General features: G+C 40.7%; 2 protein-coding genes across 27 annotated transcripts in view; both read left to right on the top strand.

Moving 5' to 3' along the window:
* LOC135103803 (transcriptional repressor p66-alpha-like) overlaps nt 1-10135 on the top strand; it is a 29258-nt gene extending 19123 nt beyond the window's left edge. For 16 of the 26 annotated variants that reach the window (XM_064010573.1, XM_064010589.1, XM_064010583.1 and 13 more), the window contains 5 exons: nt 1271-1411; nt 2035-2251; nt 2816-2988; nt 4914-5072; nt 7719-10135. In XM_064010573.1, the coding sequence (XP_063866643.1) occupies nt 1271-1411; nt 2035-2251; nt 2816-2988; nt 4914-5072; nt 7719-8630 (1602 nt within the window). In that variant the 3' untranslated portion in view covers nt 8631-10135. The remainder of the gene's footprint in view (nt 1-1270; nt 1412-2034; nt 2252-2815; nt 2989-4913; nt 5073-7718) is intronic. The other 10 variants (XM_064010591.1, XM_064010595.1, XM_064010596.1 and 7 more) reach the window with 3 other exon arrangements.
* A 1774-nt stretch (nt 10136-11909) lies between these two features.
* LOC135103275 (N-acetylglucosamine-1-phosphotransferase subunits alpha/beta-like) overlaps nt 11910-27141 on the top strand; it is a 23406-nt gene continuing 8174 nt past the window's right edge. The window contains 18 exon segments of the mRNA XM_064009319.1: nt 11910-12090; nt 13586-13742; nt 14774-14968; nt 15367-15443; nt 16249-16398; nt 18428-18630; nt 19130-19251; nt 19677-19868; nt 20742-20941; nt 21694-21796; nt 22576-22818; nt 23089-23206; nt 23434-23665; nt 24149-24437; nt 24706-24898; nt 26141-26297; nt 26948-27009; nt 27012-27118. Coding sequence (XP_063865389.1) covers nt 14834-14968; nt 15367-15443; nt 16249-16398; nt 18428-18630; nt 19130-19251; nt 19677-19868; nt 20742-20941; nt 21694-21796; nt 22576-22818; nt 23089-23206; nt 23434-23665; nt 24149-24437; nt 24706-24898; nt 26141-26297; nt 26948-27009; nt 27012-27118 — 2583 coding nt within the window. The 5' untranslated portion in view covers nt 11910-12090; nt 13586-13742; nt 14774-14833.

Below are 27141 nucleotides of genomic sequence, written 5' to 3' on the forward strand. Positions count from 1 at the left end.
CAGCTACACAAACACACATGGTGTAGATGCATTGTTCACAGTCAGTATGGAGTGAGTAGTTGTTTGTATAACATGTGCACTAATTTCCAACTTATGAATTTTCATGTTTCAAACAGGTTGTGCTGGGTTTCCTTGTTTTATGTGAGGTGTTTAGCACAGATACATAGTGTCTTTGTATTTCAGAACTATATAGAGAATCAAGCCTATAATTGTAAGTAAGGAGGAAACTCACTTAGGAGCCAAGGTTGGACTTAAACAAGTGTAGTACATGATGCAAATTATGTGTTGGACCAAATAGATGAAATCAGATGGTTTGTTTTGGATGCAGCATCATTCTATTCTGTTTTCAATCTCAAAAAATTTTATTTCTTGTTCACACACAGATGGTGCTGCATTGAATAAATATTCATGTATAATTGGTGAATGACTCCACATGAGACCATATAAAACAAGGAAGCTTGGTGTTTTATGCCCAGAGAAGGATTTGATAATACTGTGTATTTTCTAATCATTGAAAGTTATACTAACTTTTCATATGTAAGATAACTTGTTTAATTCTCAGTTTTTGCTCCAATGTAACAAAACCCATGACAAAATACATCTTTTATAATCATCAGAGCAGATAACATAAGACTGTAATTGTGATGACAGTCACCATTAGCATTCAGTTTTATTATAATTGCTTGTGCTTGTAAATCCTTAATGATGGAGAGATTAAAAGGCTCTGTTTACCTAAATTTAAAGAAAGCACCTTAAAATAATTAATGTTAAGTTTTTCCAAGTCATGGTTTTGGTCACATGGAAAAAAACATCCTCGCCCCCCCCGTCTCTCTCTCTCTCTCTCTCTCTCTCTCTCTCTCTCTCTCTCTCTCTCTCTCTCTCTCTCTCTCTCTCTCTCTCTCTCTCTCTCTCTCTCTCTCTCTCTCTCTCTCTCTCTCTCTCTCTCTCTCTCTCTGCAGGATGGTTTGAGGGTGAGATGGTAGCAGCACATTCTCTCTCTCTCTCTCTCTCTCTCTCTCTCTCTCTCTCTCTCTCTCTCTCTCTCTCTCTCTCTCTCTCTCTCTCTCTCTCTCTCTCTCTCTCTCTCTCTCTCTCTCTCTCTCTCTCTCTCTCTCTCTCTCTCTCTCATTCACAGCATTTTTGGCAGCAAGTCTCCACTGCCACCACTGCCTCGTCCACAGCTGAATATTTTAGTTAATATATATATATTAAAGGTTAGCGGCTAATCATCTTCACTTGCATTAAGTTTGATTATTTCTTGTGGGAGCAGCCAGTGAGCAACAGCAACAGTAGCAGCAGCAGTAGTAGCAATACCAGCAGCAGTCGCGTGGATGACACCCACACCCCTGCCCAGCGCCAGGCAGCTGCTCGACTGGCTCTGAGGAAGCAGCTGGAAAAGACGCTACTCAGGGTACGGTTCTTGCTCTGGGAATTTGTAGCTGTCATTTTTTAATACTGTTAGCCTAAGCTCATGGTGTGTAGTAGGGTGGTCCATGAGATGATGTCTTTCCACCAGGGGTGATTTGGCTGAGAGTGAATGATGTGTGGATGAGCATGTAGTGCTTTGTGCCACCCTAAGCGAGATTGCCAGCCTGGTTTATACTGGATAGTGTTAGTCATGAATTTTCTCAAGTGAATGAGTGCACCATCAAAGACATTAGGGTAGTCCTCTTATTTGTGTGGAAAAGTATGCCATCTTCAAAGTTGTTGTCCTTTTAGTGTTTCTGCTTCTTATTTCGTCTTTTTAAACAAACATAATAACTTCCACTTGAAAACCCAATGGAGTTTTGAATATTTTCTTATCCATTTGTCTTAGATGCTATTTAGAGTGACTGGCAAGTATTTATGGCAATTATTTACATAGTCAAGGACCATCTTATTCTTGTCTGAAGATATGAATGTAGCTGGAAAGCAAATGTTTAGGAGACTGGCAACTTTAATTATCCCTTGTCATTCCTTCAGCTGTGACTGGCAGCTATTAAGTTGTATGATTTTACAAGAGATAATTTGACATTCTTCTTTGTTCCCTTTCAGATTCCACCTCCCAAACCACCTCCTCCAGAGATGCATTTCATCCCCAACCCCAACAATACTGAATTCATCTACCTACTTGGCCTGGAGCAGTGTGTGGAGCACATCCTGCTGAATGGCAAGATGACTGACCCACGGCCTGTGCCCTTCATCTGTTCCCAGTGTGGCACAGACTTTACCCCTGCATGGAAGTGGGACAAGGCTTATCTCAAGTCTAAGAGTGAGTGTTGGATACATTTTCCCAGCTTAAGTATGGAGACTCATCATTATACAATCTGCTTCATGTACCAGTACAGAAATACAGTGATCTTAGTGCTGTGCTACATCAGATCCCAAACATAAACCCTAAAATAACTCCATTTTTTATTTTGCATTCATTTTTCCATTAATTAATTCAAGAATTTTGGTAGATGCTCACTATTTATGAAGGACAAATACATCATAGAAGCCTACAGGTTAAGGTGTAGGTTTATTTTATTCTTAGGGCAAGATTGTAGGGGTGAGCATGAATGTGTTTATGTGGGCACCTTGTCTTGCATACCCTTCTTTGCGGGGTTGCTGGCTTGGTATATAGATAGGGGACTGGCATAAAACAGTTGATCATACACCAATTCCTTTGAATGAATGCATGAATAAGGCTAGTGGATATTCATGGCTGCTTCTATAAACTAGTTTCTTTGATAGTTGTTTAGCTGAAATAGCACTGAAATTTTAGATACCATAATGGGTAACTTGTTAATAAGCACTGTTTTTCGGTGCATTAACTCCTTGTCTTTTGTTGCAGTTAAAGTTGAAAATGGGCAGGAGGGCAAGGTGGTGTGCGAGCTGTGCGTCACCACCAACCTCAAGCAGGCCCTCAAGCAGGAGCACACCAACCGCCTAAAAGCCGCATTCGTGAAAGCCCTGCAGCAGGAACAAGAGATAGAGGCTCGCATGGCGCAGGTATGGCCAAAGAAGGTACAGTTTGGACATGTTTTTGTTTTGTTAGCACTAGAGGTGGAGCTCACTGTGGGCTGGTAACATGGCAGACCTACTTTGTGGATATTGTGAGTTACCAGCCACCACCGCCACCACCACCAGACTACCTGAGAGAAGCATGCACTGTTCACTGTTGTCCTCTCTGTGGCCACATTGATGGGTGCCCTGATCCTCTCTATGGGTGCAGGTCTCCTTCAATGCCTCCACTTGACTTAACTATCATAGTCAATAGTCTCCTGCACAGTATAGCCGTCAGTGCTAGTTTCATGTTGGACTATTTAATTGATGATTCTGCTAGCTAGAAATTATTATATAATGTCAACTATATTGAAGGGGAATTCTCATAAAGTTATCTGTGAATGAAGTAGCATTTTCATATCTTATTTGTGATATTTTATAATGATTTTGCTAACAAGATCAAGTTAAAATGTGGGAGAGCAAGTTTTTGTGGGGTTAACTAGATGCAAAATCCAAATTACACTGGTGTTATAAAAGTTGCTATCTTCTAATAATGATTTATTACTGTGTTGCTTGAAGCCAGTCATCTTGAGTCTCATTGCAATTTTAGATCCCCTTATAGTTAGTAATTCATTTTGTTTTTATAATCACCACCATATCTTGTGATTAGTGTTGGCAGGAGAGCCCATCCATGTTTTACTCGACTGTAATTAGTGTTGTTTTGACACCCTGCATTCCTTATGTGTTCATTAACGTCAATAAAGCCTCTGAGGTGAAGAGACGACCACAGGGGGGCTATAGGGACAGTGCATGTACCTCAGCTCTTAATGTAGCTCATGTGTTGATGTCTAATCATAATAAGCTAATCCTTCTGTCACATCACCAACTAAATGATTGCAATGTGTTTTTCTATGCACAGAATTCATTCATAAAGTGTGATGTGCTTGAATTCAGTGTATGGTGACCAAGCATCCTATTTTTAGATGTTTTTCAACTTTATTTCTATTTATTTATTTTATCATTTTGCATTTCCATACCTCGCATCATCTTTTGAAATTTTATTTCTGTCCTAATTTCATCACACTCTTGCATAACCCGACCATTGATGGCTTGGTCAGAGATAGATCACCACGCTGTGTGTGTGAGCATGTTCTGAGGCACGGCGGTGCCAGGCTTCACTGCGGCGCAGTTAGGAACTGTTTTGTCATTCTGTACTTCAGTAAACTTAGATTTGTTATAATTCCAGTTAAGACATTTCACTGGAGAAAATCAAGATATAAATTTTCATAGAATTTCACTTATTGGATTCATGAAGATACCTATTTATTCATAATGTGCTCACCCAGAAGTGAAATTGGAAAAAAAGTTAGTTATTTTGTCTTGAAAGATATAAAGTTGTTCTGTACAAGAAAACTTCATTAGTTTGCAGATTGAAGGCCTGCTTTCAGAGTTTGATACATCACACAAGCAAGTCCTTACCATTGTATGTTACTCTAGAAAACCCTTTTTCAACTTTTCTGTAATTAGTTATTTGATGGAAATTATATCCTAGGCTTTATTTTGCCTCCCTATATCCTCCCCACAAGAAACCAAGGAAGTATGTCTTGATTTTATAAACAATTTGCACAACTAACATCATCATAAAGTCAGCAATAAATTAGTGCCAGTGTTGGCAACTGATTCATCCCTTGGCATTTGTGGAATATTTGCCAGTCTGCCTCACACTATGGACTGTGAGTGGCAGTTAGAAAAGTGTATAGCAATTCTCCCTGCTTAGCACCGTGAGCTTCCCCAGCTGTAAACACAGTGTGCTCAACGCATCTGTGGTGCTCCTTGGAAAATAAGAATCCTGTCCGCAGAGGCTGGGCTTGATACCCTTGGTCGCATTACTCAGTGTTGTGTGCAAAACCTATCTTATTTTCAGCTGCTATTTCTTTATTCATCAGGATCAGAGACATTACCGAAGAGAAGTTGGCAAATCGTCGCCGATTCCAAATGTTTACAACCGAGAGGATCGCCGCCGCTCAGTCATGCCAGACTCTACTGACTTCTTGACTGTAGGAGGGAGGGGGTCGTCATCCTCGGTTGTCATCTTACCACGTCAGGTCAGCTGCAGGCGCTGGATCAGGGTTAACTTTGAGGCTTTGACCGCCTGGGGGCAAGTTAGGGATTTAGAAGATGGCCCAATGTGCGTGCAGAAAGGGATGGTTTGGTTGGTGGCGTGGTCAGATGGTCAGTGCTGGCTGTGACATGAGAGTGACCTCATGGGCTGGTCAACACAGTGGTGCAGTACAGGGATTGTTTTAACAGACTCTGAGATATTGTAGAGAATCATTAATCAGTTAAGATCAATCATTATCCAGAAGTTATAGTAAGATTGAATTTGGCTTCCCAGTTATGTCAGCGCCATGTGATCCTGGCTTTGATTAGGCAGTTGATCAACTGTCACGCCATGCTCAGTAACAATTCACACTGGTATGGCTGACCATGTAAATAAAAGTAGCTAGTTGCCATAAAGCAGATCCATTAATGTACCTTTTTGTACCTCTCCAAATTTTCACAGTGAGCATATTCTTTTTATGTTAATTCAAGAGTCTGTTAACATGATTGTACTGTCACAGAATAGAGGTTGAAACATCGTTTGTGCGAATCTTGCGCTAGGCACATTAATTGTGTAAAGTCACACATTATTGCATTGCAAAGGAACACTGGTTTGGACACAGCTTCTGCCAAACACCAGAAAAACGGCACCCTGGCTTTATGTAGTGATCACGTGCCAGTGTTTTGTGATGGAGCTTTTTGGAGTTGGGAATTATGGCAAACTTTTCTCCACTTTCCTGTATCTCCTTATTCACTCTTCTCATATGTCATCTTCCATTAATTTTTTTCATCATTCCTGTTTGGGTATTAGCAATATGGTGAGTTTTAGATGTAACCATCTGATTTAGGTAATTTTCAACATTTACTATCAAGATGGTCAAGAACATGCAAGATTTATCCAAATTTTTTCCCATGTGATATTCTAAGTATTCAAAATTTTAACCCCCTAACCTTAAAGTTTCACCTTTATGTTGAATTTTCCAGGTGATATGTACTAAAAGTAATAGGGTGGTACTCTTTTGAATACATAGTGTTAGCACAATTCTAGAATTATGCTGTATATAGTACATTGTGTTAACACATTTTGTAAGTGCAGAGTTTGCTCTAAATAGGTATTATTTAAGTTCTGCCAAACCAAGCAAAGTGTGCATTTTTAGTGAAATCTGTACTGAAAATTTTAGTGAAATTTATACTGCAATTTTTTGGTTAAATTTATAGTGTCATAATTTAAGTTGAAATTACAAAACCAGACCTCAAACATTACCACTTTAAAATTTACATAGTGAACATTCTTGAAGTGAATGCACTCTTAACTGGTCTTAATCAATCAAGTAGGAAGTTCTTGGCTGATATTGTACAGAATACCAGATCACAGTGGTAAATGTCACCTTTTACATGAAAATGAGCAAACTTTCTAATTACTATTTGTTCGAAGTTTGTGATGACAGTTTTAGCAAAGTCTGCCAAGCATCTGTATATGGGTGCTGGAGACTTGACTGTAGATATGTATATACATCACTCAGCAGTACAGTTATTTATGTGTTAATGCTTTACTGTGTGTGTGTGGGGAGGTGTGGGTGCTTGTCTGCTTGTTCTTACTGTGATGTGGTTTTAAAAAGAAATATATATACAGTGATCTCTTTTTTTTTTTTTTTTTTAAGTTAAAGGATTTGGAAATTTAAATAACTTGGCTTATAAATGTTGCTACTGGAAACAATTAATTGAGTGCATGTTGCTTGTTGTAAGTGCAGCTAAGTTGTTATATACATGGGACATAATTGTCAGTTTTGGGTGTTCACTTCTATCCCTCTTCTTGAGGTGTTTCATCAAGCACAAAGAGTATGGATGTAGAGTGAGTGTTTTGTCTGCAGGCCACAAGGTTTTCTTTGATTCTTGTCTATAGTCCTTCATATTTTTGTTTCTTGGCAGAGTAGTTGGGTGAATGGTGCATGATGTGTGGCTTTGTTTTTCTCTTGTTGTGTTTTTATGCTTGCTGCACTTCACACAATTTTGGAAAGGGGAACAGCTTTCAATTCCTGTGATGTGGAGTGTGGGTTTGTGCCTATCATTGTCTTTCTTCAATTATGTCTTGTCTGTTGGCTGATTTCTTGTACATTCATGAGTTGTTTGATGTTAGTAACATTGAAGTAGGAATTTATATATGAAGGAAAAAAAAATGAGATCACTGTATTTATGCAAATAGAAATGATTGCTAATCCATATAAGTTTTGATGTATATTTGATATGGATCAGTTTTAGAGGCTCCAGGAAAACTGACTGATGCACCATGTGTTTGCTCATCACTCTGACATGAATCAAAACCAGTTTGTTTTTTTGCAGCTTAAATTTTCAGATTAATTCACTTATAATTTAATTTTATTTGTACTTACTGTCAGTGAATGCTATGAATTGCTGTCATAATCTGCTTCAAATTGTTTATCCTTGGCCTTTTCTTCTATCATTGTTTCTCTGAACTGAATAATTTTGTAGATTTACTTAAACTGACATTTTATTTATCATTTAAAAATTTTGAAGTTTTAATATGAATTTATTGTTGCTAAGGGTCATGTTCATTATTGCCATTTCTTTAAATCTGTATTCAAGAACATTTCATTGGTTGTAATTAACATTTGTTTTTTCATTCCCAACAGGCTTCACCCCAGCCAGATATATCAAGTGCATCAGTATCTATGACACCCGTGACGGCCTCGCTGCCCTCTCCCTCTGCCCGGCTGCCCTCCAGTGTGTCAGTGACAGCCGTCAAATCAGATTATGGTCACAACTCCAGGAGCTCCAGCCACCGCTCCTCTCCTTCAGTGGCCACGCAGCTCCAGATGCAGCGGGAGCGTGAGAGACAAAAGGAGAGGGAAAGAGAGAGGGAGAGGGAGAGAGAAAGGGAAAGAGAAAGAGAACGAGAAAGGGAGAGGGAGAGGGAAAGAGAACGTGAAAAGGAGAGGGAGAGAGAACGTGAACGGGAGCGGGAGCGGGAGAGGGAGAGGGAGCGTGAGAAAGAGAGACAGCAGCGGGAGAAGGAACAGAGGGAGAGGGAGCAACGTGAACGGGAACAGAGGGAAAAGGAAATGTTCTTGCCACCAGGATTAACCAAGCAACAAAAAGAACAGTACATGCAAAGCATGACAGCAGCAGCTGCAATGGCTGCTGCCATGTCCAACCCAGCTGCACTGCAACATCTGCAGGCAGCTCAGCAACAAATGATAAGAATGCAAGGATTAAGTGCTGCAGCTGCAGCAGCTGCTTCCCAACAATTACCTGCTCATATGCTAGCACCGTATTTACTTGGGCCATATAATCCATTTGGTCTAGGCCAGTTGCAGCAGCTTATGGCTGCCTCAGCAGCTCAGTTAGTCCCAGCCGCTTCCTCTGCTCCCTCACCTTCCAACAGTAGTAATAGCAGCAGCAGTAGCAGCAGCAAAAGTTTAGCTCAGCAGCAGCAACAAGAGATAATGCGTCAGGCTGCAGAGGTCCATCGACAGTACCTCCTGGACATGATCCCCTCGGGCGGCCTGCACAGCCAGCAGTCACACTCCAAATGGAAGAGCTGATAGGCAGGCAGGTGAGCAGCCTCTTACCATCAGCCCCCACCAGTCCCTGCCAGCACTGCTGATGGGACACTGTTGCTGCTGGTGGACAGTGGGACTAAAGGACCCTTAGTGACAGTGACTCAAGTGTGTTCAGCCTAGCTCTGGCCAGCCCACCTACTGTAGTGCTGTGCCTGGGCCGCAGCTGGGCCGTGCTGCACCTGGGGTTCCTAGTCACTTTAGGATAAGGAAGCTCTCTGTGATGTGACCAGTGGGTGAGAGGTCAAGTCGGCTTCGGCCACCCCTCGACCCCAGCACAACCAGCCGTGATGGTCGCCCAGTAGCAGCATCCTGCAGTGCCAGTTGGCCAATCTAGACCAGGAGTCTTGGAGCTGCAGGTACTGAAGTAAATGCATCCTCCTGAGACCTAGGACTCATCAAGATTACTGACTCCTGGACTGCTGGCAACAGTAGGCAACCTTCCACTGAATTATAGTGAATGACAGTTATGGTATTACATGACCACATCCCTAATTTATTTATGTTGTCATTTGTTGTCCATTATGGTGCAAGGGAACATCCTTTCTTCACCATTAATCTGTATTGTTACATAGTTGTAGGATTTCGTGAGACAGTGAGCGGAGTGCCCTGCATGGCGTGTGCTTTAGCTGTCTCCTGGCTGCATCTATGGGTCTCGCATGGTCTAGTTTCATTAGAGTAATAGTAACACAAACGGTAATGCAACAAACAAGGTACTTTCCCTGCACTGATAATTTGTTCTTCATGTGATATTTTTTGTTTTGACTTTGGTTCAGCACAAGGGCGGACAGACTCGCACAAAGTGACCAGCGTGCTGATCTGGACCAGTCTGCTGCTGTTGAGGAGCAGACATCCTTATGGTGGGAGTAGAAAGTGTCATCCAAGCAGGCAGGCAGGCAGTTGTCTGTGAGTGATGGTGAGGCGAGGCTTATTCAGGAACCGGGCTCCCCTCCCAGAGTACTTTTATTTGGTATTGGACTTAAAAACCACCACCCATATTACTTGCCGAAGAGATGAATGCCAGTCGGTTATGTACAGTGTACCATGTGGTGTAATGAATTATTAAGTTACTTTTTATCAGAGATTTGAGTTAAGTACAAAGTCTTAGAATGCAGCGTAGTCAGATTGCGATATTGGTTAATTTTCGTTCCACATTTCGTACAATGTTTTTGTAAAAGTTTATATGCTCTGATGTAAAATTTGAACAAGGTTACGAAAAGCCATTGCTTGGGATTTTTTTATATAAAAACTATATATATATACATATATATTTTTATTAAAATATATTAGGGGTGTTTGGTTTGTGTACGAGGGCCTGGTGCCTGGCCTCGCTGCTCTCCAGGGGATTCCAATTATCTGTTCAATTCTTATAATTGTCATCACTCCCGTTTTCATAGCCATGGCTGAGTTTCAGATTCATGTAGGCTAGTGTTTTCACTTCATAAGTAAGATAATAGGGCCTTTTTCAATAAAGAAGATCTGAAAAATCATGTGTGAATTTATTTGTGTAACCCAACCACAGTTGTTAAAGGTATTATAGTGTGCATGCAGCTGATTGTGGTGGAGGATTGAAAAAAATAATAATTATGTGAACTAGTACTAGGCACAGCAGTCTATTTACTATTGAAGTGAGTTTAGTCGTGCAATACACGACTGGTCGATGTGATGCTGGAGGTGGCAGTAGAGCCTCTGCTGCGGACCTCAAACGGTACAGTGACTTGTGGCTAAAGCTGACCCTGCACGATCAATATTATTGCGCAATATTCCGTATTGTACAATATTATTGACAGTGAAGGGACGGTATTGAAGAATGACACAATATATTTAAGACATCAAAAAGAATTTGATATTTTATTGCACAATAAAAACGAGTCAATATATTGTGTCAATAATATTGACCGTATAGGGTACACTTTATGCAGCTCACTAATGATTTCCAGATATTCAATATATGTAGACTCTCTCTCTCTCTCTCTCTCTCTCTCTCTCTCTCTCTCTCTCTCTCTCTCTCTCTCTCTCTCTCTCTCTCTCTCTCTCTCACACACACACACACACACACACACACACACAAACTATTAAGTGCATCCACTTTCATTTGCACTACATTAATGTTACATTACCAAACGATGCGCATGTGCCTCAGTCATTATTCCCGTCAGTGAAAGGCACACCAGACCACTGTTTGGCACACGACCTTCATTGGTGATCATTAGTTTTCTATTTTAACTTGATTTTAGTATATGATTTGGTGTTCTATGTTAATTGGTTTGTTTAATTTTCATATTTTAGTCTTGGGAATGTGTGTGTGTGTGTGTGTGTGACGGTTACCACTGCTATCTTGTGAATATCAACCTGGTATATAAAGTTACTAATTAATACTGTCATTACATCAAATTAATCCCTACATTCATTCATATGTATGAGAACATGGCCCAATGCAACCACTTCCCATCAGCCACAGCCTTCAGCTAGGTCATCCATCACTTCTTCAGCTCTGATGCTCTTGTGCTCTGTTTCGTTTAGTTGTTCATACGACCTGAAAATTAAATATATAATAGTGGTAAAACCTTAGTAAAGGATGCCACGTGCGTGGTGACTGGCGTATTTGGAGGTTATGAACTTCATATACATGACATGGACTTTGCAGCAGCAAGTCAGATGTTTGTGGTAAAAAAAAAAAAAAAAAAAAGTCTGAAGGGAATATGCATTTAATGGCGTGGCCTGTTCTGCAGTGCACTGATTTTCAGCTTCTGTGCTGCGGCAATTCAGGAAGCAAGACTGATCCTTATTCAAACCGCGTGCATACGGCGAATCACGTCACAACTTAGTGGCAATGAAATTAATCAATCGTGAATTTATATTATATCCTATTTGTGTGGGCATACCACACTGTGCACGAACTGGTAACCTTACTCCGCCTGGCGCATGAAGGTTTATTAGCATTCATTAGTTCCACTTTTAAAATAGTGATGGTGTGCCTCGCCCGTTTTTGCGTCTGGCTGGTGTAGTGTGAGAGGCAAAACGTTGAACACCACTACTCTAGTGACGGGTTCTGGGAGACTTAGATATCGGTGTGTGCTAAGGAATGGTTGGCAGCTGTGTGGAATGCGTTACCTGATTTGCTGGTTGTTTACCTGGTTCTCTCACCTGTTAAATGCTTATCCACCTTTAAATCATGCCAGCATAGCATTCTTATCATTATACAGAATTTATTTATCTATTTATTTGTTCTACTCTGGCCTAGCTGACACCTGTGTTTCGGGAGTGCATGGTAATCAAGTGAAGCAAAATGAACTGTTGGTGACTGAGTAACACTTGCGGTAGTTGAAAGAGATGTACACAAGAAGAGGTGGGAGGATAACACTTGTTACGGACAGTGAAAGAGTTGCACACAAGTTGAACTGACTGAGAGATAAACACAGAAATTGACAGAATAGAACTTAAGGTGAGAAAAGTAGTATTGCTCTGTTACCTAATAAGTGAAAAAAAAGTTATTTGCTCAGTGCAATGTGTAAGTAACATTAACTATATTACAGAATAACATATCCCTGCTTAGATTCTAGGAGTATGGCATAGCTAGACACGTGGAAGCAATGCTTAGCAGAAGTTTGGCAGTGCTCTACCCGTGGAGGGGGCGGGAGCAAGAGGTTGAGAGGAAAAGGAGCATTAGATCACTCAAGGAGAGAATGCAAGGACATAAATAAATGGGGATTCCTGTTGGTGTTTCCTTAGTGGGACTTGTCACGAAAAGGCGCAAGATAGACAGACAGGCAGACAGAAAGGTAGATAGACAGGCATATAGACAAATAAACACACACACACACACACACACACATATATATATATATATATATATATATATATATATATATATATATATATATATATATATATATATATATATATATATATATATATATATATATATATATATATTACGAAACTGAAAACTGAAGCAGATGGAATCCAGTGTCGTTAATGGTTTACTTATGCAATCACACACAAATCATATACATCAGCTTAGAACGTGTGAGGAAAGGTGAACCGTGGTCGTGCTGATCAACCACCTGCAAGGGATAATGAGGTTTGGTCATTGCCATGAAGGTCGGGAAGTATTTGCGTATGACAAATATTTAATATCGGAAAATAAAATATTATAATTCTCTCTTTTGCGAATGATTAGTTAGGTTTTAATGACAGCACTATAGTTTTATCGTTATTCCCACAGTGAATTACTCATGCTATCTAATAACTATAGTACAGTCCGAAAGCAGGAAAAAAAAAAAATAAATAAATAAAATAAATAAATAAAAATAAAAATGTATACTGTAGATGCCTAACACAGTGAACACTAAAATGAAAGATATATTTGCTTGTGATACACATGGGACAAGTAGTAATAGGTTCAAGTCTTATAAGGTTAAATTTAATAATAATAATAATAATAATAATAATAATAATAATAATAATAATAATAATAATAATAATAATAATAATTAATAATAATAATAATTTGTTTTAAAAGATAAGAGTAGATGAATGGAATATATTGAGAAGCCGGATTATAAGTACGACATCATTAGAGACCTATAAGACAAATTTATGAATAGGGATGACAGGTGGAGATAGGTATGTATGTTTTATGCAGGGATTGCCACCTGTATGCCTGATGGATTCTTGCAACTCCCCATATTTCATTATGATCTTATGTTCTTGTACAAGGATGAGACAGTTTACAGCACTGTACTGAATGATTTGATTGATAGGTTAATTGCTGTAAATATGAAAAAAAAAGTATAATGAAGGAGGAGGGCGATGTAAATAAGTTGCAGAGAAAGTTTTTAAGGGCTTTCCTTGTGCGAGTTGGCATTATTCATTATTACTATTATTATTATTATTTATTATGCGTATGAAACAAGTTAGACTGACTCTTCATTCAGTCAAGCCAGCAGCACGTGCACCACCAAACAGCACGTGCACCACCAGACAACAAATGCACCATCAGGCAGCACGTGCACCACCAAGGAGCACGTGCACCACCAGGCAGTAAGCGACGTATACAAGTCACAGGTGTGCGCCGCGGCTGGCACTGGCACGGTGAGGTGGCGGGTGTGTCTTCTCATGGTTTGGCTTTCTTTACATCTCTTTTTCGTTTTCTTTCTTTTATATTCTTCCTTCTTTTCTTTTCCTTTCTTTTCTTTCCATCTTTCTCTTATTATATTATATCCTTCCTTCCTTCCTTCCTTCCTTTTTTTTTTTTTTTTGAGCTTGTTCATGCTTCGTGTTTTGCTTTACACCCTTACTTCTATATATTTTTTTTATTTCATTTACACCGTTCCCTCTCCTCTTTTTCTCCATTTTCTCTCTCTCTCTCTCTCTCTCTCTCTCTCTCTCTCTCTCTCTCTCTCTCTCTCTCTCTCTCTCTCTCTCTCTCTCTCTCTCTCTCTCTCTCTCGAGCCGGTTCGTGTGTCTTTCGGGTTTGCCTTCCTTTTCATCATCCCTTCTCTCTTCTTTCTTCCTTCTTTTTTCTGTCTTGTTCATTCTTCTGTTCTTCTGTCTTTCATTCTTCCTCTTCTAGTTTATTTCTTTTCTTCTCACCCTTCATCGTTCTATATTGCTTCCTTTTTGTCTTCTTGAGCTGGTTCATGTTTACATATACCAATTTTTTATTTATTTTTTATTTTTTATTTTCCTTCATCTTTTTCTTCTTTCTTTTCTTCTTATTATTATTTATTCTGTCATTTATTTTTCATTTATGTATCTACTTATCTATGTATCTACTTCTTAGTCTATATACCTGTTTGCCTATCTACTTATTCATTTATTTATCTATTTATCTATGTATCTACTTCTCAGTCTATATACCTGTTTCCCTATCTACTTATTCATTTATTTATTAGTATCCAATTTGAGAGATCACATACTAACCACCCATACCTTCCTCTCCATCCCCTCAGTCACACTCCAGCAGGGGGCAGGTGAGGGGCAGCAGGCAGCCCTTATTTATTAACCCATTTCCTATTTCTACATCCCAAATTAACCACCAGTACTCTCTGCCTTAGTCCCTTTTGATATGCTATTAATTTGTTGACTTATTTTTACACTATACTAAGCACTCACACTTTCAGTACCCCTTCAGGTATGCTTCTGCTTCGGAGGGGAGGCAGACGGCCCTGAGACGTGGCGGGATGCGGGGCCTCAGTAAGTGGTGGCATCGGTGGGTGCTGGATGCTGTGCTCACCAACCCACCACCCCTTGTGGCTGTGGTGGTGACGATCTTCCTGACGGTGTTTGCGGTGGGCTTCTGGTGTGCGCACTGGCTGGTGAGCTCCTTTGATTCTTGTTGTGTTTGTTGTTTTCTCTTTCAGTTTTTTTCTCTCTTATCTCTCATGTATACACTGGCTGGTGAGGCCCTTTGATTTTTGTTATGTTTGGCTTTTTCTCTTTGTTTTTTTTTCTCTTCTCTCTCTGTAAATTAAAGTTGATATGAATATTAAATCTGCCATCATCCTGCCTTGCTTATTTCTGATCTCTGTGTTTTCAGGATCATATTTGTCATGCCACATACTTTTCACAGAACATTCCATAATTTACTGGTAGCCTTCAAGGATAGACAGCGTTGTTTGTGTGATAGTATGTACGATTAAATAACTTCATGGTAATCTGATTTTTCTCTTTTATTTATTCATTTATGTATTTTGTTTTTTATCTGTCTTTGCAGGATCAGGTTGACTTGGCAGTGTATCGGTCCGTCAATGTGTTCTCAGACAACATTAGAGGAGAAAACTTGTTGGGACAGTAAGTGGTCATGGCATTGAAACTTCCAACATCATCAACAGTTTCCTTTCCTTTCCTTTTCCACATCACACTTTCCATATATGTATAATTGTATAATTTGAATTGCCACAGAGCCTCATACTCTATCGTAATCCCAGACTTTCATATTTTTTTCCATTAATCCTGATACATCCAGTTACAGTTTAAAAAAATATGTTTCACCCTGTTCATTAACCTACCTCCTTGTAATGTGAAATTTCCAGTTTGTACTAAGTTATCGTCCAATCAGTTCTGTTTAATGTTTTCTTCCTAATCAAATTTTTTTTAGCTGCTTAGAGTAGAAAATATGACCCTCACATACACCATTTCTAAACCTTCATTCCTCTTAGCTAATCGTACTCTTTCCAGTACAACCTTCAGTTAATCCTTTTTGTACTTTACACAGTTGCTAACCATTCTTCTGAGTGTCTTTCTGGTACAGCCTTTAACCCTCTCACTTTGATACGAGATGATTATCATCACCGTATGTAATGTATGAAATCTTTATAAGCATCTGGAAGAAAATTATGGGTGAAAAGAATAGATTTTGCAATTTCTACTCAGTTTAAAGATTGGATGTGGCTGTAGAACAAGTAAAGATGTTCAGAGTGATTGGTAATTAGGGAATGGTGTACCAAGAGGCAGTCAGAGGGTTAATTAATCCTCTTTATACTTCACTTGTTTGCTAATCATACTCCTAAACATCTTTTCAATATACTCGTAGTCTTTAATCCTCTTTATGCCTCACACAACAAGCAGCATCTTACAGCCCTTCATGCTCCACCAGGCTGTGTGGTGTGCTGCCCATCGACGTGGTGTACACTTGGGTCAATGGCTCGGATCCCCTGCTGCTTGAGGGCCTGCGAGCACTGTCTGAAGGCATCCAGAGCGACTGTTCCCTCTCCCACTGCCTGCCTGCACCTTACATCAGCCTCGTGTAAGTATCATTGAGAAAATACTAACCTGGTATAGGCTTGAGGGGTGAATGTGCAAAACTGTATGTGTGTCAATTTTTTTATGTTTTTACCTGAGGATTAACACTTTTATGCTGTCAAAATAGTTTACCTGTTTTCTGTTTTTTTCTTGCATTTCTCATACCAGGTTAAAATTTTCCCAATAGTACCTCTTGTAATGACCCAGAGAAGCCCCATAATCTTGGTTGAGTGTGGGATGCACCTTATTGCTTGATTGGTAATATGCTGGTGGTCTGTGGCTCACCTTAACATTCAGGATATGCCAGATAATGAACAGATGTTTAGAGCAGATGAGCATGAGAAGCTGGCAGATATTTCCATAACTAGGGAGATAGATAGGCTAAAAAAGTTCAAGACACCAGGACCAGGTGAAATATGTACTTAAGGAATACATTAGTTTCTGTCTTTAGGAAATCACTTGAGTCAGGTGAGGTACCAGTAATGTGGAGGCAGGCTAATGTAGTACCCATCTTTAAGAAAGGAGATAAAACTTAAGTGTCTAATTATAGACCTGTCAGCTTAACTTCAGTTGTAGGTAAAATATTAGAGTCAATGATAGCGAGGAACATTAGGGAACATTTAGACAAACATAACTTGATAAATCAGTCACAGCATGGCTTCACGAAGGGAAAGTCTTGCCTGACAAACTTGTTAAGTTTTTACAGTAAAGTGTATGAGGCAGTAGATAATGGTGATAGTTATGATAACTTATATCTGGACTTTAGTAAAGCATTTGACAAGGTACTCCATCAAAGGCTCCTGATAAAGGTTAGGGCACACAGGATAGATGAGAAGGTGTTAGGCTGGATAAGGTCATGGGTTAGCGACAGGCAACAAAGAATTTTAATAAACAGCTCGAAATATGAGTGGAGTCATGTAATTAGTGGGGTGCCACAGGGATCAGTATTAGAGCCATGATTGTTTAGAATGACTAAAAGGATACAGGGGATGAGTAGTATTCCTTACGATGCAAGATTGAAGTTGTTAAATTTACATTCTTTAGAGAGATGTAGGTTAAGAGGGGACCTGATAGAAATCTTTAAGTGGTATAAGGGTTATAACAAGGGGGATGTAAGCAAAATTCTTAGGATCAGCAACCAGGGTAGAACAAGAAATAACGGGTTCAAGCTTGAAAAATTTAAGTTTAGGAAGGAGATAGGAAAAATTGGTTCTCAAATAGAGTGGTAGATGAGTGGAACGGACTCAGTAATCATGTTGTTAGTGTTAGGACATTAGAGAGCTTTAAGAGAAGATTAGACAGGTTTATGGATGGGGATAATAGATGGAAATAGGAAGGTATATTTCATACAGGGACTGCCACGTGTAAGCCTGGTCACTTCTTGCAGCTTCCCTTATTTCTTATGTTCTTATGTTCTTAATGGAGTCCCAGGAAGGTGTGTGGTGGAGGGTTGTGGTAGAGAGGGATTTATTATTTGCAGAGCTTTCATGTTTGGATCTTGGGTTTGATCTTGACACAGTGCTATTCTCCTGAAGGTGATTTATTTGAGATACTAGATAAAATGTTTGGTATTTCATTGTACTGAGTGTGTTCTGGTTGTACAGCACATAGTTTGAAGCTATAGAAGTGGGAGCATTCTGATTTAAAGCAATATGCTTTCAGGGGGAAAACAACTAAATGAACAGTAAGTGAATGGAATGTTTTGGTGAGAGAAAATGCAAGATGAAACAGGTTCTTTACTGTCTAACATTTGCTGGCATGGCATTGAGAAAGTACAGGCTGCTGCACCACCAGCAGACACATCAGAGAATAAAATACATATCTAACTGCACCTGGTATTTCTTCCCTTTAGGGACTAGCACCTCAATGGACCTTTTTTTTAATACATATTTTGTTACCCTTGGCCAGTACCCCTCTTATCTGGAAAAGAAAAGACATTTTATCTCACCTCCACATTCCACTCAATAACAGATACACTTACATGAATAAACAACTCTTATACTTACTACTTCTTCACTCTTTCCTCCTTAAAGGGACTGCACCACACCCAAGAGTACCTTTGAATCCATCCCATCAGTATTAGAGGTGACTCAGCTGACCATCAACCATGACAGTCGGCCGCACAACTTCACTATGCTGCACCTGGCCAGGGAGGAAGACGTGGCTCAGGTGATGGAGAGGGTGATGCTCCTGGCCGGCAACAGTTCCAAGCCCAAGCAAGCCTACTGGACGTCAGGTAAGGCCCCTTTGTGATAAGGGATGCAGGGTGTGTGTTGTGGGTTGTGCTTTGGGTGGGTCAGGGAACCTTGGGGTTAGTGAATAGATGTGTTAGTGACTGGTATAAAGAGTTGTTTTTACTTGCTGAGAGTTGTGGTAAAAGATGAGTGTACTGGTGAATTGTTTGAATTGTGGTTTGTGAATGAGTTATATATGGAAAAAATTGTGAATTAGTGTTAATAATATTTTTGTTATTTTTATGTTTAGTGCATTTTTCAATTTTTTTTTCCTTTTATTTGCACATCAGGACAAAAAATTCTTGAATTAAAAAAAGTTACAAATTGAATATAAATAAATTGCAGTCTGACTGAATTTGTAAAAAAAAAGAGTGGGCAAGACTTCAAAGTCATCCAACACCGTAAGGGAAAATAAGCATGTTAAACAAAATTATAATAATGATGACAATACATTACAGTCTCTCACTGTGAATCAGAACAACTATGTGCTGTGTCCCTCAGATGTGGGTGGGGGCTGGGGTGTGAAGCAGAAGCATTCGGTGTTGGTGACGGGTGCCACTCACCTCTCGCACTTGGACCTGCTGCAGGCACTCTTCCCACACCACAGGAACATCACGGCAGCGGTTAGTCAGTGTTCCTGCAGTAACAAAGAGAAACAGTTACTGAGTCCATTGAGTGCAGTTTATGGAGTGTTATTTCTTGTGTTTGTGTGTCTCATTATCTTCAACAAGCTTGCAGTTGGTAGTTTGAATAAAGAATGAACAGAATCATAACCTATTTTATCTTCATACATATACCAAGGCTGTCTCTCCCTTAATGGGGGGCAGCTAAGACAAAGCACATGACTTTCATACTCACACTCATTCACACCACTCTCTTAGCCACTTCGTCCCTGACAGAGCACTGCCCTCCTGCCTATTTCTTTTTAGCATTCAGAACTGTGTGTCTGAGAGAGGGATCATTCTGTATAGTCCTGCATAAATTGAAGAACCAGCAAGACCTCCTTTCCCTCACCCATGACACTTCCTCTCCCTTGCCATCCCCACAGTGTTCTGTGTCAGGCTCTGGGGGAGTGCAGCTGATAGAGTGCCGAGAGGAGGAGCTTGTGCCTGGTCTGCTCATTGCCAACAGCCACCTGGAGCCGGCCACCTCCAACAGCAGCATCCGCACCCGCCAGGCCATGCTCATGCTGCAGTCTGACCTCAAGGAGATTGATGCTAACCGGTTCGAAGACAATGAGGTAAGGATGAGGAAAGGAGAGGAATGAAAGTCTACTACAAACTTGCATAGATAGAGAAGAATCCTTTCTAATACTTTCTGATCTTGTTTATTGTGCATGAAAAAAAACTTTTAGTGTTTCTTTCACCAGACCATATGAAGCTTTACCAGTTTGTCAGCTAGTGTGTGCTGTGGCATCATCATATTCTACTTCAACTTTGAAGCCAGAGACCCTACTACTTAACCTTCACTACTTACTTACAATATGACAAGTAATACCACTCAGTACTAAGATTCCCAGTACTTAGGATGACTCAGATGATTTAGAACATCTTCACCTGTTCACCCTTCCATTACCTGCTGCTCTCTTGGAAAATGACATATTGTACTAGATAAATCCTGCTTTTTCTAGTAGTACTTTGTAGAGATGCCTGGGATACAGATAAACTCATTGTAAAGTAGCTGTAGATATATTAAAATAAAACTCTACAAAATGATAAGTGATGAGCTGCCAGTGGGCTGTATGTCCGCCAGTGAGGCCAGGCGGACACAGACTACTGATGTCTGGGTGATTGCTGGGCCTGCTGGCTCAGGTCATGGATGGGGTTGGTGCCCGGAGACAAAGGGATGAGGGTTGACCTTACTCCCATGTGGTGATAGGTAGGATGGCCAGAGGCTGGTGTCACGTCCCAGGGAACCAGAGAGTGGAATGTGGGTGGTAAGGGTGTGGGTGTGTGTCCCCACACCAGCACAACATAATCTCATCCAGAACTAAGATTCCAAACATTAGAGGTGACTCAGAATCCACTGCACATATCCACCTGCTTAGCTTTCCATTGAATCTTCAGTGCATCTTCATCTCCTCACCTTTCCCTTACTCCTCTATGCCGGCCAGGAGCTGCGGTACTCCCTGCGTTCCCTGGAGCAGTACGCGCCCTGGGTCCGGAGAATCTTCCTGGTGACAAATGGCCAGATCCCACACTGGCTCAACCTGGATCATCCACGCCTCACTATTGTCACTCACCAGGACATCTTCCCCAATGCTAGCCACCTCCCCACGTTCTCCTCGCCAGCGATTGAAAGCCACATTCACAGGTTGGTGCTGACTGTATTTATTTCTCACTGTTTCTTTTATGGTGTAGGTAATTTCATTGGCTTTGTGAAGTGTGTTCATTCCTCATTGTTTCTTTTTATAATGTAGGTGATGTGAGTGGTGTTGTGAGGTGTCTTTCAGGAAGAATACATCATTTTAAACTAATTTTTGTGTGACATCATTTATTCCTCTCTGGTATCTGGCTTTAGCGGTTCTGTAAATTTACATGAAACTGTGCTTCTTGTTTTCATGAGTATTTGATCTTTTGTGGGGCATGTAGCTTGAAACAATTGTCATTGTGTCTACTGCAGCTATTAGGATTTATGATACTTCTTAAAAAAATAGTAAATAAGTAAGTAAAAGAGATTAATACTAATGATAATAAATAAGTAAATAAATAAGAAATAAAATAAAATAAATAGATAAAAAATAAATAAATAAACTAAATAAAAAAAAATGAGGGAATTGAAAAAGAAAAAATAGCTCTAGAAAGATACTAGAACCTGGAAATTGATTTTTGAGTGAATCATTGCACCTTGCTATTACAACAACAAGGTTCAGGGTGCTGACAAATTTATACATATATACATACATAACTTTGTCTCTCCCAAAAAAGACAGGATTGCAAACACAAGCACACAACTTTCACACTCACACTCACTCACACTGTCTCAGCCCCTTGAAGAGTTTGGATAAGGATAAAGGATAAGGATAAGGATAAGTAAATAACAACTATCCTTGTATTGGTGTGCAGGATTCCTGGGCTGTCCGAGCACTTCCTCTACCTCAACGATGATGTAATGCTGATGCAGGAGGTGTGGCCAGAGGACTTCTTCTCCCCTGGCTCAGGATATAAGGTGATTGGCTTGGTTGGGTGCTGAGGGAATGAGTGAAGTGTGCACAGCTGCTCAGGGAAGTGGTGTCTTGCTTTACTAATAGTTTTGGACATGAAAGCAGTGTTTTGTAGTGTGTTTGAGTGCATAAGAGGGAGAGCAGGAAGGTGAAAGAACTGGAAAGGTTAGTGTGTTTTGAGTTGTTGAGAAGAAGGGCAGGGAAGTGAAAGAACTGGAAAGGGTAGAGTGTTTGGGTGGTGGAAGGCAGAAGGGCAGGAAAGTGAGGGAACTGGAAAGGAGAAGAGCATGTATAGAAACTTCTTGGATACTTTCCCCTAAAGAGTCATTATGAAGGAAGGAAAATACACAGACAGATGTGTTTGATTTATATGCATGGAAACACACACACACACACATAGAATCTCATTGCAAAGGTCGATAAATATGATTTCTGTGTACTCTCTCACACACACACACACACACACACACACACACACACACACACACACACACACACACACACACACACACACACACACACACACACACACACACACACACACACACACACACACACACACACACACACACACACACACACACACACACACACACACACACACACACACACACACACACTATAAGCAGACTTATATTTTGTTGCCCCTCTTATATAAAAAAAAATTGCATTCAGAGACATGGCTAATAAAAAAAAAAGAAACATTCAGAGTACATTCACAGTACAAAAGGCAAAATAAAATAAAAAAAAAGGTGCACTCAGTTAATAATATCACAATTCACAGGTGTACCTCTCGTGGTCGCTGCCGGAGTGCTCCTCAGGGTGTCCGGGGTCCTGGCTGGGCGATGGCTACTGCGACGCCTCCTGCAACACCTCTGCCTGCGAGTGGGACGGTGGGGACTGTGCTGGCGGGGATGTGGGGGGCGACCTGCTGGAGGGGGACAACAGTATGGGGACAGATGAGACAGTTGGCTTCTGTGCCCCCTCCTGCTCTGACCTGTGGCTGGCTGACCATTACTGTGACCATGTGAGTCGAGGGTTGCATGCAATGATGAAGGAAGCTCTGGGTGTAGTTGACTGTTTGGGGGTAAAGGCCAGTTTGATGTAATGTAATAATGACTCAGATTTGCTAAGAGAAAATATAAAATCTTTTCAGCCTTTGTATTAGGTCATGTTGTCGCAGTATATAATAATACTGATCCTGACTTACTAAGGGAAAATGTCATATCTTCCCACCCTTTGTATTAGCCCACATTGTCACCTCTATGCTCATGGACACTTCACCTGTCTCCTTCAGTCGTGCAACACCCTGTCCTGTGCATTTGATGGCGGTGACTGTGGCCTGGAGAAGGTGGATCTGCTACACAACTTACCAGTCCCCACAACCTCTAATACCACCTATGTTCTTCCTCAGGGTAAATATCAAAGACCTATACTTCATTTATGGTATACTTCATTTATGGTAGTTTCTGAATCTGTGTACATGGAGTCCTATGCAAGTATTTATATTGATGTGTGTGTGAGCATGTGGTGCCATGTCTGGGCTCTGTGGAAGATTACCTGGTATTTAGATAGAAAGATAGATATTTAACATTTATCAGTACTGTTCCTGTGGCTTATATAGTGATGTGTTATCTGTCAGGTGTTGGCGGTGCATGGATGAACCTGTCCTCACTGCTTGGGCCGGGAACAAGCGTGCACGGCTCCCATACTGAGCATCCTGGCATACGAACCATCGTTGTCAACACTGCCCAGGACGTCCTTTTCCTCCTGGTCAAGGCCAATGTCACAGCCACGCTGCACCTGGAACTCAACATCTCCAGGCAGCAGCAGGGCAAGGAGAAGGAGCAGCTAGAGAAATTTGTGAGGGTAATGTTGGTGTGTTCCTGTTTGTACTCAGATTTGCATGACAAGGGGAATAAGTGATGAAAGTCTGGAATACTTGTGTGTGGTTGGATTTATTATATGGACTTTCTGTTGTGCATGTGGGAGATAATGATGTGGAGGTAGGAGAGTATGTTTTAATAGATAATGCCAAGTAAAGATTGATGAGATTTTTGAGTTTACTCTTCTGTATATCATTCTTGACTATTAAGTCCAGCATTACTTTGTTATTTTCTTGAATGAAAAATCATTCAGTTGTTTTGTTACATTCCATGTAATGTCACTGGAGGGAAATTTTACCTTGATTGTTCTTATTTTTTCATTTATTTATTTATTTATTTTTTCAGTATTCACTCACTGTGAAGTGCAACACCTTCCCTGTGGTGGTGAGCAAGTCCTCTGAGCAGACCCCCAGTGTGCCACTTGCGGGAGTGAAAAAATTTCACTTTTGACCACTTGGGGCCAAATACCAGACCCAAAGACACTTCACAAGATGGCTCTAAGAACCTGGAGTTTGCTTATGTCAATGTGAATGCATCAAGGCTTCCAGCATCTCTGGTGTCAAAGGTTCTCCAGCTGGAAGCACTGTACACAGATGGAGAACTGACTGTGAGTGGGTTAAAGATGAGGAAATCAGAACTGATAGCAGAGGCGTTGCACTCAAGTAAAGACCATCACCTGGTGTACCACAATGAGAGTGACTGGCCCCCAAAAATAAAGGCACCTGAAAATGTTCAGAAAAGTACTACATCAATCATTGATGTAAGTAAGCTTTACAAAAATGAAAATGAAAACAAAACTGCTTTAAAAATGGACAGCAAGCCAGTTAATGCCAGCAACCATCTGGGTGCTAGGGAACTGCTGTGGGCTGGAAATGCACAAGAGACAAACCCAAGCAAATCAGCCTTGAAGAAACACCCATACTTTAGCAAGAAAATAAAAATCCAAGAGAAACAACTGGAGGATGATGGAACTTTTGCAGTGTACACAGGCAGCCTGCCGTGGGAGAAGCAGAAGCTCTTCCCCATAGAAGACACTGAGGAGAGGGAGAGGGAGCCCGTCTTGCCCTTCACTGGCCGGCGGCACCTTTTGGGACATGTTTGCCGAGTCCCTGCTGCATGTGAACCGTCTCTTCAACTCAGAGTACGGCTACCAGGCACGCAGGGTGCCAGCCCACATGCCTCACTTCATTAACAAGGCTGTCATGGAGAGCCTGCAGGAGAAGTGAGTTTGCATGCTCCTTTAGATCTTGCTGTCATCATTATTTTGTCTAACATCCTTATTTTCCTTCAGGGTTTGATTCTTTATGTGTTTCTTCCTCATTTGTGGTCATAGATTATCTCTTTTTCTACTGTTTCAAGTTTGCACACTTCTTTAGATCTTGCTGTCATTGTTATTTTGGGTAACATTCTTATTTTCCCTCAGGATTTGATTGTTTATGTGTCTGTTCCTCTTTTGGGGTCATAGGCCATCTCTTTTCTAATGTGTCGTCAGAATTTTGTGTTACATTCTTATTTTCCATGCAGGGTTGGATGTTTATGTCACCCATTTTTGTAATGATAGATGATGTCTTTTCTATTGTGCCTTCCTCTCCTGTTATCCCTCCACACACCACCTCCAAGGTCTCCTTCCATTGATCTCCAAGTCTAATGCTTTTCTGAGTATATGGCTCTCTCTCTCTCTCTCTCTCTCTCTCTCTCTCTCTCTCTCTCTCTCTCTCTCTCTCTCTCTCTCTCTCTCTCTCTCTCTCTCTCTCTCTCTCTCTCTCTCTCTCTCTCTCTCTCTCTCTCTCTCTCTCTCTCTCTCTCTCCTTCTCTCTCTCTCTCTCTCTCTCTCTCTCTCTCTCTCTCTCTCTCTCTCTCTCTCTCTCTCTCTCTCTCTCTCTCTCTCTCTCTCTCTCTCTCCCTCTCTCTCTCTCTCTATCTCTCTCTCTCTCTCTCTCTCTCTCTCTCTCTCTCTCTCTCTCTCTCTCCCTCTCTCTCTCTCTCTCTCTCTCTCTCTCTCTCTCTCTCTCTCTCTCTCTCTCTCTCTCTCTCTCTCTCTCTCTCTCTCTCTCTCTCTCTCTCTCTCTCTCTCTCTCTCTCTCTCTCTCTCTCTCTCTCTCTCTCTCCACCTCATTATCTCCTCATTAGTCACTCTCAAACAGCTTTAACATAATTGATAGTGATAACTGTTTGTGAGCTCCAGAACTTCTTAATTACATTTTGGTTTTTGAATATTAGTTTGACATGGTATATCCAGGTTGTGTAATGGGTCTTTTGGTGGATTATTTGTGAGTGAAGTAAGGTAATTTAGAGCACAATCTGTCATGTTATCTTCTTTTACTTTCCCTCCTTGAAATTTATGGTAGTTTTTTGTCTTCTTTTTTTTTTTTTGCCGTATTTTTTTATCTATTTATTAATTAATTAATTTATTTATATATTTTTTTGTCATCTGCTATTACTACGTTCTTTGTTATCCGCCAGAATTCAAGGAGGAGTTTGAAACTGGACGTCCTCTCACAGGAATCCGGAAAGCCAATGACATGCAGTATGCCTTTTCTTACTACTTCTACTTGATGAGCGAGAAGAGAATCAGGACACCCATTGAAGTCTTCAAGGAGTTCGACACGGACACTTCAGGGTGAGCTCAAACTTTACCCTTGTTACCTGAGACTTTGAATGAAACAAGGCAGAATGAAGACCCTTGAACAGAAGAACAGGTTTTATATTGACAGGACACCCACTGAAGCCTTTAAGGAGTTTGACAGACATTTCAGGATAAACTCAAAATTTTCTCTTGTTACTTAAGGAGAGTTTAGTGTTGAAGCAAGGCAAAATGAAGACCCTTGAACAGAACAGGTTTATATTGGTAGGATGCCCACTGAAGCCTTTAAGAAGTTTTGACACAGACACTTTAGGTTAATATTTTCTCCAGCTATCTGAGATTTTTGTGATAAGGCAAGGTTGAATTGAGACTGGTGAGAAACAGAATCATATTGGTATCAAGCTGGGTAGTATGGTGGGGCACAAGACTATCCCTCTCCACTGGGACCCAATGGTGCTAAGAGTGTGAATGTGTGTATGAGTGTGTGGTGTTTTACCTGGGCCAGCTTGTATGAGATTGCTAGCCTGGTATATAAAATATTTCAGAGAACAAATTGTATGTAAGATTCCTAATGATTTAGTCAGTAAAGGGTTGGGATTGTAATTGTGAGGTGTTATTTAATTACGTGGGACTAAGAACTTTAATTCATATTAGAGGAATTCACATGATTTATTCCTCATCAACAGGACATTGTCAGACCGAGAGATTCGGACGCTGCTCGCCTCCCTTGCACGACCTGCCGCTCCACTACAAACATTGTGCACGAGTTCCACATGCTGGTGAAGAACTGCTCTGCCGCCCACCGCACCAAGGACATCCCCACTCCGGTCTATGAGAGATATGCTGACTCAGACCTGGTGAGGCTCATTTCTTAAGCATT

This window comes from Scylla paramamosain, chromosome 9 (genome assembly GCF_035594125.1).
Source record: "Scylla paramamosain isolate STU-SP2022 chromosome 9, ASM3559412v1, whole genome shotgun sequence".
Lineage (NCBI taxonomy): Eukaryota > Metazoa > Arthropoda > Malacostraca > Decapoda > Portunidae > Scylla > Scylla paramamosain.